We start from the raw sequence: 14,397 nt of genomic DNA on the forward strand, positions 1-14,397 counted from the left end.
CGCCTTCCACCCACCGCATGAGGCCGGCCTCCGGGGAATGCGGGGCCCGGGCAAGGCAGCACCGAGAGCCCCCACGGCCGCCGGGAGACGTGATGCAGCCGCCGCCCGCGCAGCCATCACCCTCGCCGCCGCGTCCCTTTCATGCCTCTTGCTCAAAGCGAGGCGCGGCGTTCACTACGCTTGGAAGGAGCCGGGTGCCCATGGATCATGCAGCAAGGGCCCTCCCGACTCCTTCCCAGGCGCCCCTTTCTCCTCCTCCTTGCCGGTTCCGGGCGGTGGGGTGGCAGGCAGGAAGAGGCCAGGCTGCTGCGGCGCTCTGAGCGTTCGGCGCTCTGCAAGGCGCTGCTGGGCACTCCGAGCGCTCGGCGTGGCAGAGCGCTCCGCTCTGCAGCCGCCGGTACCGGGCGCTGGGGAGGCAGGCCTCCTCGCCGGGTGCTCCGGCGGCGCAGAAGGGGCCAGCAGTGCTCCCGCCGCCGCCTGTTGCCCTGGTGGCGCAACACCGCTCTGCCTTGGGCCATGCAGCCCACGACGCTCCGGCGGCGCGGAAGGGGCCAGCAGCGCTCCCGCCGCCGCCCGTCACTCCAGCCGTGCAGAAGCGCCCGCGGGCCTCCCGCCGCCACTCAGCCTTGGGCCATGCAGCCCCCAGGGGCGAGCAGCGGCCTCGCCTCCGCCTGGCCCAGCAGCAACAGCAACAGCAGCGGGAGGACAAGGACAGCGCTGCTGCTGGGTCCCGCTGCCTCAAGGCGAGCGGCGCTGCTGCGTGAAGGTATGGCTTATTTTCAGGGGGTGTTTAATATTGAACAAATGCTTTAAAAGCCTGCTATGGCTTACTTTCTGACTACGGATTAAAAAAGGGGAAACACGGTATATGTGCAACAGGTAAGATGTATAAAAATGTGGAAACTAATAAAAAATATTATATATATATATATATATATATATATATATATATATATATATATATATATAGTGTTGGTACTGACCTTTAAAGCCCTAAATGGCCTCAGCCCAGTATACCTGAAGGAGCATCTCCACCCACACCATTCAGCCCAGACACTGAGGTCCAGCTCCGAGGGCCTTCTCGGTAGTTGCACCCGCCCTGTGGAACACCCTCCCATCAGATGTCAAGGAAATAAACAACTACCCGACTTTTAGAAGGCACTGAAGGCAGCCCTGTTTAGGGAAGTTTTACATGTCTGATGTTTTATTGTAATTTTAATTTCACTCATAAATACTCAGTGGATTTTCCATGGTCAACATTTGGTGTTTGGAATCCATTATTATTGGAATTGGACTTGGTTGCCACTAGTTTCTTATTCATATGAAAGTGGGGTTTTTTTGGTGGGTGTTGTATGTTCACTAGGCATTCAGACACCTCTTTATTGTCAACAAAGAACTCACCATGAGGTCTGGAGAATTAAATTTTGTCGTTGGTGATGATCATTGAAATTTGCAATCAGTGCCAGTTGTAGAGCTCAGTCCTATCCAGATTTACCCAAACCTAGAACTGACCCAGGTTGCCTGCGCTTAATTGGGTTACACTATCCTCTGGATAGGACTGAGCTCTACAACTGGTACCGATTGCAAATTTCAGTGTACAGCATGATTATCACCCACGACCAAATTCAGTTCTCCAGACCTCATGGTGAGTTCCTTTTGCCAAGCTGCTCTTCTGATGTCCTGACGTCCAACGGGGCTCCAAATGAGCAAACCAACCAGTGGGCCATTTCCTCTCTTGCAGGATGACTTCCTACAAAAAGAAGCTCCAGGGCCTGGAAAAAAAGGGCCAGGACAACCCGGAAGACATCCCGGAGAGTAGGCAGGGGCGGTGGGAGAAGCGGGAGGCCCCGCCATCTCGCTTCCAACTGAGCGGCGTCGGCCAGGGCCCTCCTAGCCAGAGACAATCCCAGCTCCTGCCGGTGCTCGTCAAGCCTTCCCAATCACCTGCAAAGGCCCAGAGGAAGACGCTGGCCCAGCCGCTAGTCTTCCCTGACTTGGTGGAGCGTCAGGCCAGGAATTCTTATGCGCTTCATAAGAAGAGCCCAGAGGATTCTGGGCCAGTATTTCCAGGTCAGTAGGCAGAACCAGATCCCTTTCGGGTTGCCCTTGGCAAGCCCTGCATCATACAAGGCTGGTGTAACATGGAGCAGGGACTTCTGGGTGGCTGCCCCTGTTCTGTCCTGCATTGCTAGGGGTAGGCCTTGTATGATGCAGGACTTGCCATGGGGAACTGGAAAGGGATCTGGTTTCTGCTTAGTCAGAAACCACCATGGAAAATTTGCTGACAATATTTAAAGGTGTCCAAATGCCTAGTAAACATACAACACACACACCCCTCCCCCCAAACCCCGCTTCCATATGAATGAGGAACTAGTGGCAACCAAGCCCAGTTTTCAATAATAATGGATTCCAAACAACAAATGTTGACCATGGAAAATGCACCGAGTATTCATGAGAGTGAAATTACCTGCCTCTCTGCTCTGTGTTTGGGTGCCTCAATTTTATAAAATCCCTTCTCCTTTTAGGACGAGGCTGTGAAGAAAAGTCTGATGAATGCGACAATTCTAATAAGCAAAGCGCTTCAGGGGGAAGATGTCATCTTCCCCCATAAAGCAGAGCTGGTTACCTGCATACCATTGCGTTAAAAAAAAAAGCAGCTCTGTCAGGTGAAAGATGGATCTTATTCCCAGATCCAGGAAGCCCATAGTTGTAAAGAGGGCTGGGCTGGATAGAGAGCAGAATTCAGAATTCTGGATAGAGAGCAGAATTCAGGGCTTGGTGTGGTGGCGGCAAAGATGGTGTCTCCAGTTCTCTGACATGCTGTGTGCTTCCCCACAACAGGGAATTATCGAAGAGGAGCCAGTGGGGTCTTATTCGATTTCAGTCCTCCACCAAGCCGTCATATCCATCAGCTCCCTGACGTAAGTATGGGGAGGTGCTTCTCCATAATTATGCTCCACAGGTGCTGAATTAGCACTTTCCCTGATGGTTTTTGATCATTTCCCCTCCCCTTCTTTCTCATTCCTCTTCAGTGCCTTGCAACCAGAGCTGGACTCCGAGCTGCGATCTGAGCTGGTGGAGAAAACCATCACCAAGGTTTTCTCCTTGCCCTCCCTGAAGCTTACACGGGTCCAAGCTGGGAGCACCAGGCAACCACCGCAGGTAATTGGACCTTCTGCTTCTAGGAATCAGAATGGAAGGTAATTGGACCTTCTGCTTCTAGGAATCAGAATGGAGGGAAATAGGGTTGTCAGTACAGCCTAGAACTGTGGCCAGATTAAAGGATTTGAGGGCAAAGAGGCTGAGCCATGTAAGCTACAAATAATGCTCCCTGGGTGTATATTCTTGATTCTCTCGGTTCTGTGTGTCAATTAAAAGGTGTTCCCTCACCTGGGTAACGGGCAGGTGGTATAGAAAGAAAGTCTTACCACCACAACCACCCCTGTGGCTCTTTCCCTCACTTGAAAGGATTTCTTGCCCTCTTTCTGGCTACGGGCCGTAAAAAGACTTTTCATTCTTTGAAAAGAAATAGAGTTGAAGAATGTGTGCTTCTCCAGATGTGCTGCCATTGGCCCCAGTCAGCACGTCCAACAGTCAGGAGTAGTTGGAGTCCAACAACCAGGCATGGGGAACCCGAGGTGCTCCAGAACCAGAACCAGAGAACCATGACAGCTGGCCATCCAAGCTCTGCTTAAAAACCCCCAAGGAAGGAGAGCCTGCCCCTGGTAGGGGGCTGTTGAGCTCATGGCCTCCTTGCGGGTTTCCCACTGGGTCATCTGGCTGGCCACTGTGAAAGGGGGATGCTGCACTAGAAGGGCCCAGAGCACATGGCATCTCCACGGGGGTCTTCAGCTTTTAACTGCTTCTGTTTCTCTCCTTTCAGGACTATTACCAACGGATGGTGAATGCCTGCATCAGCATGTTCACGAGCTTGCTGTCGGAGGCTCACCATACTTCTCAGTCTCCCTACAACTTGTCACTGCCCCACCTGGCACCTCCCTTGCCATACTCTGCAGTTGTACCCTTTGGCCAGGCACTATTTCAGTCCTCTGCATCTCAGTGAGTAGAAAAAAGAGAGGGGCAGGGCTTCCCCCAAAGCTGTAGTTTGTTAAGGGTGCTAATAGTTGTTGGGAGGCACCCCACCCCCTAATTCTCCTCCCAGGGCTACACTTCCCAGAGCTCCTGGGAAAGGATTGTCTGCTAAACCACTCCTGGGACTTAGCTACATTAGTCAAATTATGACATTATAAATGCATTATAACACTGTGGCACCAGGTGGTGTTGTAGAGCTGAAATCGCAACTCAGTGATACACGTTATACGTAGGGCTGTCTCTGAAGACAGTTCAGACACTTTAGTTAGTGCAGAATTTGCCAGCCAGGTTGCTCATGGTTTGAACATCTTACATTGATCCTGGCCTGACTGCACCAGCTGCCAATTAGTTTCTGGATCCAAGAGGAAGACTCAGGTCCAGCCGCTCACCTTGCCTGAATTGGTGCAGCCGGTGACCAGCAGGGTAGATGATACAAATATTACAGACATAAGCTCCGAGATTCAAAGAGCAAAGAGATAGTTAACAAATAGCTGAACTTTTTTCTGAGGTATTTGCTTCTCATCTACCCTGCTGGTCACTGCCTGAACCCTGGTTGGCTGGCACTGCATCAATTCAGGCAGGACGAGCTGCTGGGCCTGAGTCTTCCTCCTGGCCTCCAAGTCCAGTTTCCAATAATAATGGATTGCAAACACCAAATGTTGAACATGGAAAATCAACTGAGTATTCATGAGAGTGAAATTCCATTATTACCCCCCCCCCCTGCTGTGTGTTTGTGTGCCTCCACCTCAATTTTAAAAATCCCTTCAACTTTTAGAACTAGCTACTAGGCTAGATGAACAAGTAGCCTGCGCTGGCAGAAATAAGCTTTCTGAGTTTCTATAAGAAGCTTAATCTCAAAGCAGATTTACGGAGGATGTTATAAACTAGATACTGCTTTATATTTGAAAAATAAAAGGAGGCAAAGAATTGCATCAGGAAACACAGGCAGACAGAAATATATTTTCCTTCCAGAGGAAGGGTCATGGGAGGATCAAAGCCCTTAGAACAAATTCCAGGAATCTGTTCTTAGCTGCACCAAAGGACTAATGTGAAACAGCAAGTTGCATGCATTTGTTAACAATCATGTGGCATGTTTTTCAGAAGATTTGTTGATGAAAAGAGCCACAGCATAACAGCATCCCTGGCCCCAAGAAAACCCCACCAAATGTCAGATGAAACCCAGTCAATTGCCCATATCCTAACATAAATGAAATGCTAGAAATCAACCTATGCAGCCCTATTTTGAGGGGAAAGTCTACAGGCAGAAAAAATATGCTGCAGAAAGGACATGTCTAAGTCTGAACAAGGCTTGCTGACTCCAACAAAGCCCTTGAAGTCAAATACCTTCTGCATAGTGCAGCAGAAGGACCAGCAGCCATCCAGTGCTCTTTGAAGACTGACTTGCCAGTCCCACCCAAGAGATGCTGGGTCATATCACAATCATCCTAAGGAATTCCAGTTGTAAAGTTGCTTATGTCTCCTGCCAAGACAAATGGCAGGGAACTAGTAAGTGCTCACTAGAAGGTTTGGCCATGAGCCAATTGCCCAGGGCCATAAAGGAGACGTCTGACCAAGTTTCAACTGGACTGCTTCTTTCTGTGTAGGTCTCCAAGAGAACGCAAGCTGTCCCCAAAAGAGATTCTCCTACTGCAGTTACTGCTCCTCCAAATCACTCATCCAGGGCACAGTGTCTCAGCTGTGTCTCAGGAGGAGGAAGCTACCTTGTGCCAGGGTTCAGCTAATTCCCTGCCCCTCTTAAAGGCTTCAAACCAACAGCTATGGGACATGTCCCCCTGGCCCATTCCCAGAAAGTGTTTCCCAGGTAAGCATTAGCAAACAGCACAGGCATCCAGTCAAGTCCCTCAGCGCTTCACCCGTCGCTTCTCCAGCTCCTCCTGCACCCGCTGCCTCAGGGCCTCACGCATAGCTGGTTCCAGCTGGTTCTGAGCACTGACCTTCTCGGCTACCTCATCAGGGTCGTTGTCCTATGTGAAAGAAGGAAAAGCCCCATTAAAATGGAAGGTTCAAAACATCTGTATTACCACGCACAGGGAATGGGAAACCACTAGGGAGATTTCTGAAAGCAAAACCCTTTGCACTTCACCCTGTGGCTGAAAAGCCTGTAAGCTAGGGCTGCCACGTGTACGGATTTTGCTGGACATTACCAGGATTTCAAAGGCAGAATTGACGTCTGGGGGGGCGTTTCCAAAAAGTGCACCTTGTCCTGGATCTTAGGCAAGTCAATCAAAAAATCATGTTTTTAAAGAGGACAACAAGAAGGGTTTTTCATATTCGGTTTCCAAATTCCAAAAGAAAGTGATAGAAAAAAATTTGAAATTATTTTAAAAAGACATATAATATCCTTTTGGAGTGGGAAACTAAAGATGAAGAAGAAGTAAAATCAGTAATGATTAAATGGGCATAAGATATAGGTCACAATATACAATTTGAAGATTGGATAAAATTGTGGAAAATAAATTTGAAATTTACGGATTGTATATTGTTGAGAGAGAACTACATGAAGATGATGTATAGATGGTATATATCACCGGTCAAACTGGCAAAAATCTATAAAAATGAAAAGAAGGAGTGTTGGAGGTGTGAGGCTGAAGGTACATTTTACCATATGTGGGGGGAATGTAAAACTGTATTGGGAAATGATATATACCGTAATGAATTGAAGAAAATGTTGAAAATAACATTTTTTAAACAACCAGAAGCCTTCCTGTTAGGTATTTTAGGTCAAGATCTGCCGAAAGAGAACAGGACACTATTTATGTATGCTACCGTACTACGGCTGTAATGTCTCCAGGAAACCCTGGACTTCAGCAGTGAGGAAGCAATGCTGCTAAAACAGTCTTTACTAAACTGCAGTCATAGGTTATTAAAGAGTTACATACACAGGAGCGACATCCACCCTGCAGCCCTAACTGTTCACCTAACAACAATTACCAGACCTTTAGAAGGCATCTTAAGGCAGCCCTGTTTAGGGAAGCTTTTAATGTTTGATGGATTTCTGTATTTTGGTGTTTTGTTGGAAGCCGCCCAGAGTGGCTGGGGGAACCCGGCCAGATGGGCGGGGTATAAATAATATATTATTATTATTATTATTATTATTATTATTATTATTATTATTATTATTATAATTGTCACAGCTGTGCCAGCTGCCATAACTGCCACATATTGATTGATTGATTGATTACGGTTCTTGACCAGCACACATAAATATGCAATACATAAAACAATAAAAGAAAAACAGTAATAATCTAAAAATAGGCAATAAATATATGTTTTAACAATTGGTTAAAAGAAAACTGATTAAAAGGAGTGTTACTACGGTACTTAGGGAGGTAGACTACAGCAATTAATATCACTGGATCCTCTTTAGCTAGTCCTGAAGATGCTCTGAAGATATTTGGACACTGCTAATTGGATTAGGCCGAATTTTTATGACTCTAGCACAGAATTTGGCTACCTTCGCTGACACATTAGAGTTAGCGTCGGAAAGAAGCCACTCTATATAGAAATTATCCGAGCGTCCAGGTAGCTCTGCCAGTACAGTGTGGATAAGCTCGCCTCGCACCTCCTCGTAGAAGCAGCATAGCAAAAGAATATGGCCGATATTTTATTAAAGAGCTACACACACAGGAGCGACATCCACCCTGCAGCCCTAACTGTTCACCTAACTGTCACCGCTGTGCCAACTGCCATAACTGCCACATACATCCCATCTCCATTTCACAGTAAAGTTAAGGAAAAGGAAAAATCAGAAATACAGTAACAATAAAATAAACAATAATAAACAGTAATAAACAATAAATAACAATAACATACATATTCATGACATATATCTTTGAGGCATATACACACACCTACCATATGAGGTTACATATGCCTTACATCCGTTGGCATATTGGATGTTCTCCCAGTTTCCTCTCCATTATTATCACTTTGCATTTCCTTCCTATTCCCAATCAATATACCTTTCCTCTCCTCAGTTTGTACACTCCTAGGCCTTATTCTTCGCCTCTTACGCCTATACTCATGTCCCGATGGTGACTGGTGATGGTATGTACGTGGCTGATCACACTTTCTTGTGACTACAGCTGGGGACCATCCCTCTGCTGACTCAAAACAATACTGGATCTCCCTCTTTCAATGGCCTAAGAGGCCTTGCAGTGCTATCATAAAAGTACTTTTGCCGTTCTTGATTCCTTTTGAGGCTCTCCCTCACCCCCACAGGCATCTTAGGACGTAGCACTTCCTCAGTCACTGGTAGCTTACTCCTCAGGACTCTACCCATCAACAAGTGAGCAGGAGAGTATTCCAATCCTGTCAACGGTGTATTACGATACTCCAATAGTGGTAATCAGGGTGGATAAAAATCAATGATTTTTTAAAAAAATATTTTAAAAATCTGATTTTTTAATTTAAATCGGATTTTTTTAAAAAATAACATGCTTTTGAGGAAAATATATTACCATCCAAAGGTTATTCCATCATGAAATAAAGATTAGTTTTTTAATTATGTAGAATAAGGTTGTATATGTTTAATTTTGGGGGTAAATAAATTCCATTAATCCATTCACAATGTCATGCTCTTCCAGGGGTTTTTGTAAGATTATTGGGCAGTTTCTCTGCCTACAAGATATTATCACAGATGCTTGGTTTACTTTTGCAGTTCTCAAAACTGAATTTGACTCAACAGAGATCACATGCCTTCTTCACAGCAAAAATGTTATAACATGAACAGAGTTGAGAAAAAGACCATAATCCTATTGTTCTTGGAAGCAAGTTCCTTTTGGTCCTTGAAAGTGTGCTCAAGACTGTAGCTTTCAATTAGCAAAAGTCTTTCCAATTAGCAAAAGTCTTTCCATGCAGTACCATTTAAAATGGGTCCTACTTCTCTCAGTGTTACTGGAATCAACCTTTAAATTAGTAACTTCCCATCTCCTCCATTACTGAGACCCATCCTTTAAACAGTAATTTCATTTTCCCCCCAGATAGGTCAATCCTTCAGTTTACTCTTTTGTTCATTTTATTTTGTGTTTTAGCAGTAAAAATGCCATGAAATTATTAAAATGAAGAACAAAAGACAAAACTATAGCTCTGGAGGAAGAGGTCAGGCAGCAGGCAAGATGGCAATGCAAAAGGAAACGCAGGTTTGCCCCAGCATGTCACCCAGTCACATACCTGGTGTACAACAATGGAAGTGATCTTTCCACTGTCAGCCTCATATTCCAGGCAGAAGAGAGCTGGACCAGAAGAGAGTTGGTCTGGTTCTGTACTGGAGCTGCTTTCACTGGATCCCTCATACTCCAGGCCAGATATGGTTTCAGCTCTACCTGAAAATCAAAGAGGAAATGGCAAGGGAGGCAGCTGTTTGTCTTGCTGTTTGGTATCTACCGGTACTGTACATATAAAATGTGGTCCCAGGAAAAGGTATTCACATCTTGGCCCCATCCTATTTGTGCCAATAAAAGGTTCAGCAGAGCCTTCAAAGGGCCCTGTTCTTTGCCTGACATCTCCCTTTGCCAGAATAATTGTTACAACAACAGAAACATGGGAAGATGGATAGTTGATTTAACTCACTTCTCCGGCAGGGATGATAGACCTGCTGATCTGGTTTCTTGGGCCTGGCTGGGGCCGGTGTATGCCTCTTCTTTACCTTTTCCTTAGCTTCCTTCATCTCCCTATCATAGTCGTCCCTGGAGAGGAAGTGGGAAGACAACATTCTTTTCATAGGACACTTTGAGGGTTGAAGCAATGCAGAATTGCTGGGAAGAAATCTCATGTGGTACTCCAGACCTGTCATATACTCCCGTCTCCCCACCAATAAATCCTTTAAAACAATTTCATTTAATATTTTTATTTCTAAAAATGTCAGCTTCATTTATACCCAACCCGTTTGGCTAAAACTTTGTTCCCTTTGAGCGGAATCCTGCAAACAGTTATAAAAGGAATTAGCTTGTCAATTGATGCATTTTATTAATTATTACAATAATCAATTATTTAAGGTTTTGCAAGATAAGCACAATCTTTCCCTCCACTGGCTATGAACACCCAAAAGAACAACCCTATAGGACACATGTTCAGAGACCAATCCAAGTGATTTCAATAAACTTACTCAGTCTCAGATACTGTAAATGTTTTCAGGAATGAAACCTACATTTTTGTTTTCACTATTTAATAGCTGTGTAATTCTCTGCATGTGTACTTAGTAGTAAATCCCACTGCATTCCACAGGACTTGCAACACAATCCGAACCATGTCTACCATAGCTGCCAAGTTTTCCCTTTTCTCGCATGGGCGTAGGCAGGGGGGCGGGGGGGCAGTTGCCCCCCCTGGAGGCGGGGCCGGTGGGCAAGAGCGGCGCTGGTGGACAGGGGCGGAGGCGGAGCGCAGCCCGGCGGAGCGCGGGTTCGGCGTTCCGCGCCCTCCCTCCAGCTCCCCGTCGCGCCCTCCGGCGGGGCCAGGCGGGGCGGGGAGCCAGGGAGCGCAGCCGAGCCGCTGTCGCCCTGCTGCGTTTTGCTCCCTTGAATTGCCCTCCTTCTCCTGGAGGCGCAGCTCCTTTCCCCGCGGGTGGCTGCTGCTGCGGCGTCCTCATCCTCTCTTCGTGCCCCTTCCTCGACGGGGTGTGGGGGAGGGGTTGTCCCCCCGCCTGCCCCCTCCGCGGCCCGGGCAGCCGTGTCTGTGGGGGTGGCGGCGCGGGGGTGGCGCCGGAAGGATGTTTGGGCGCCGGAGGGACCTTCGAGCCACGGCGCCCGATGTCCTTGAGGCGGGCCTGCTGTGAGCTGGGAGGGGTGCGTCCGGGCGGCCGCTGCTCGCCCCGCAGGCCGCGCCGCCTCGGCCGCCTCCTTCCTCCCGGCGGGAGGCTCGTGGGGCGCCTTCGGCGGGGAGTGCAGAGGGAGCGTGCGCTGGGCGGCGCTTTCGGGTGGGGCGCTCTCTCGGAGCCCTCCCCGCAGCCCTCCCGGCGGAGGCTTCCCGCTCCACTGCCTGGCGTTCCAGCGGGGCGACCGCCGCGCGGTTTGCGCTGGGGGTGTGTGCGATTGGGGGGGGCTGTGGCCCCGCTCCTGAGTCGCCGCCCGGGATCGCCACTTGCGGGCCGCGGAGGGCATCGCTGGCGGGGGCGCCGCGGTCGTCGAGGGAGGCTTTGCGGGGCGAGTTGCGCACTCGGCGGCTCCTGCGCCAGTGAAGGCTCCGTTTCGGACTTTGGATACCGGGGGATGCCGCGCCCATCGGGGCGCTCGTCGGCGCCCCTCTCCCGTTTCTCCCGTGCGGGGAGGGGGCGTCGGGGGTGCCTTTGCGCCGCAGCGCTGGATGGGCTTGGGATGGCCCTGGTGGATTGTCTGTTGTCGCCTTGACATCTGTTGTGGCCCCTCCCCTCCCTTGGCCCCGCCCCTTGCCCCCCCGGTTTTGATCCTGGCTACGCCCCTGTTTTCTCGCGAGGAAGCCTATTCAGCATAATGGAAAATCCCTTTTAAAAAGGGATAACTTGGCAGCTATGATGTCTACTCAGAAGCATGTACTACTACACAATTCAAAAGGGTTTACACCCAGGTAAGTGGGAGCAGGCATGCCGCCTTATTCCCTAGGATTTCTAAGTAAGATTTCTAAGTAGGATTGCAGTGATAGTACAGTATTGGACTGCTTTTTCTATGCAGACAGTTCCATTGTTTTAGCAACAACTGCAAAAGAAGACCAATGGCTTATATTTCATACATACCTAGAGAAATTAACATAAGTGAATGATAAATATCATTTTGAGAAAATACTGACCTACCTAACGGGGGGGGGGGCATGTTACTGAAATACCACCTGGAAAATGCAATGATCACCAAAAATGGAATTTCAAATTATTCAAGCTAGCGTTATTTCTCACACATTGCACTAGTTAACATTGCAATAGTTAATTTATTTATTATTATTAACAATAAAAAGAAGGGTGATGCAGCACAACCGAAGAAGGGCGTGGTCCTCATCGTACCCCACATACCTGCGAGTAACTTCTAGAGACTGAGCCGGAAGTCTGTGGCCCGAATCTCCTTCTTTGCCATGAACTCACTCAAACAAGCTACTCCCAGCCTCAGACAGCAACGGCGCGAGGGTGGGGGGCACGTCAATGGCCCACTTTACGGGGCTGTTGTGAGCATTAAAACAAGACAGCCCTCCAAAGCGAGGGCTCTTATCTATCGCTTTCATCTTGCTGCCATTCCTTTGCCCCAAAAGAAGGGCGGCCGGCGGGGGGAGCAGCAGCAGCAGCAAAACCCTCCTGGAAAGAATGGGCCGAAATAGGGTGGGCCTCGGCTCGGACACGCGGGCCCGTGTCCGGGGCTCCGCGGCCCCCCCCGCTCGGACCAGGAGCTCCATCAGGTACCTGGCGATCTGGTTGCGCCGGATGTGCCGCACAAAGCCGTGGCTCATGTCCAGGCGTCCTCCCGGCCGAAAGCTGCCCCAGGCCGGGCTCTCCCGCGACGCTTTCGTCCCCGCCGAGTCCATCGAAGCCAGCCCAACCGCCTCCCCAACGGCCTCTCGGATCCGGATTCCAGAACCCGCCGCCGCCCGCGCCAGGCCCGAAGGAAGGCCTCCCTCCGCCAGGCCCTGCGCCGCGTTTTCTCGGCGAGGCTTCTTCGCTGGTTTGCGCCGGCGGCGGCTCGTGCGCCGGGAGCGGGGTGGGAGGAGCCCCCGAGCCGGCCGGTCTGAGCCAGGAGCCCCCGGGCAGGCAAGCCCACGTTTCGGCGCGCCGAGAAGCGCTGCAGTCCCCGCATGCGAGGGCCTCGGGGCAGGGACCCGCCTCCAGTAGCTCGGAAGCCAGCGGGTCTCAAACTTTTTTCCTCTGGGCCGCGCTTTCAGAATAGAAAGTTGCATGCGGCACAGCGAAGAAATACATTGGATACAACAACTAGCACCGCTTGATTTACAAAAGTATCCACTTGATGCTTTTGCTCCCATACATATTCTGCAAATAATAATAATAAATTGATACTATACTATACACTACACCGAAATATTTAAATGTTTATTTGAATCTTCCCGCCACACTTAGCATCCTCTCCCGCCTCCTCTAAAGCAGTGGTGTCAAAGCGGGTGGTGGGTTTACCTAGAGAGGGACATTGGCATAGCGAAGGGGGGCAGCTGCCCCCCTAAATCCATAAAAATACATACGTAGCTGAGGTTCTGCCCCGCCCCCCAAAAATCCTGGATACACCCATGGGGGTAGCGCTAAGAGGCAAAGGGACGCTGGAGGTATAAATGCCTGCCAGGCTGTGAAAAGCTGGTAGCCCTGGTTCGAGTTAATCAGTTTTGTCGAATTAAACGAAATATTTTTATTGGCTATTGAAAAAATGTGTGCAATTGCGACTGTTTTGTCGCGCTGTTATCTTCCTTAGTGGGTCGTGCAAACTGCTATTCTAAATGATGCTTTTTACAGAGTAAGGCACTGGGAGGTGAGTTTAAACGAGAGTCAAGGCCCAAGGAAGGCGGCCCGAGAAGAGTTTGGGAGCCACTGCTAGAAAGCGCCAGGCGCTGCAATTGAAACAAAAGCGGCTGATATACGGTATATAAAACAAAATAACAAAATCCTTCCAGTATGAGCTTTCGTGTGCATGCACACTTCTTCAGATATCTGAAAGCTCATACCTATGACAAACTTAGTTGGTCTCTAAGGTGCTACTGGAAGGATTTTTTTATTTTGTTTTGACTGCGTCAGACCAACGGCTACCTACCTGTAACTAGTAATACGGTATATACTACTAGTGGACCTGTTCCGTCGCTGTAGCCATTAACTTTGCATTTGCAAGCAAAAGCATGAAAGAGCCTTTCTTGCAACGCCTACAAGTCTTAATTTATTATGGCAGCGTTAGCCCTACGCTTTCGCTAGACTCCATCAGATGCATAAAAGGTAAAGTTGCAGACCAATGCAGGCAGCTTTGAAAGGGCAGGCAAATTCACGGAGGCTGTTGGTCTATCAGTTGAAAACTTTTGCAGGGTACGAGCTTAGGAAAGGCTACCGCTTTGATATCTTCTTTTTTTAATATTCATATTTTTATGAATAAAATAAAGAAGAGCACCGGGGGTAATAGAGCCCACTACGCATTGCAAACTTGCTGGTCGCCTGCAGCAGAGCAGATGTAGGCGCCCACTCCGGAGTAAGGCTGACTCAAGCCACGCCCAGCTGAGCAAACGCGCTTCCGATCCGCCTGCGCAGCAGCTCGGCAGCATAGGGAAGGATCAAGCTTGGGAGCGCATGCGCAAAGGAATGGCGACGCGCGTTGCGGACGCTCTCTGAAGTGACTCACGTAAGTC

General features: G+C 49.0%; 1 protein-coding gene across 2 annotated transcripts in view; it reads right to left on the bottom strand.

Annotated features, from left to right (window-relative positions):
* C6H2orf68 (chromosome 6 C2orf68 homolog) overlaps positions 1–14,228 on the bottom strand; it is a 35,045-nt gene extending 20,817 nt beyond the window's left edge. The window contains exons 1-4 of one of the 2 annotated variants that reach the window (XM_060276401.1): positions 12,470–14,228; positions 9,685–9,800; positions 9,286–9,437; positions 5,967–6,077 (exon numbers count right to left, since the gene is read on the bottom strand). In XM_060276401.1, the coding sequence (XP_060132384.1) occupies positions 5,967–6,077; positions 9,286–9,437; positions 9,685–9,800; positions 12,470–13,044 (954 nt within the window). In that variant the 5' untranslated portion in view covers positions 13,045–14,228. The remainder of the gene's footprint in view (positions 1–5,966; positions 6,078–9,285; positions 9,438–9,684; positions 9,801–12,469) is intronic. The other variant, XM_060276402.1, reaches the window with a different exon arrangement.
* Positions 14,229–14,397: the final 169 nt, after the last annotated feature.

This window comes from Zootoca vivipara, chromosome 6 (genome assembly GCF_963506605.1).
Source record: "Zootoca vivipara chromosome 6, rZooViv1.1, whole genome shotgun sequence".
Classification (NCBI taxonomy): Eukaryota; Metazoa; Chordata; class Lepidosauria; order Squamata; family Lacertidae; genus Zootoca; species Zootoca vivipara.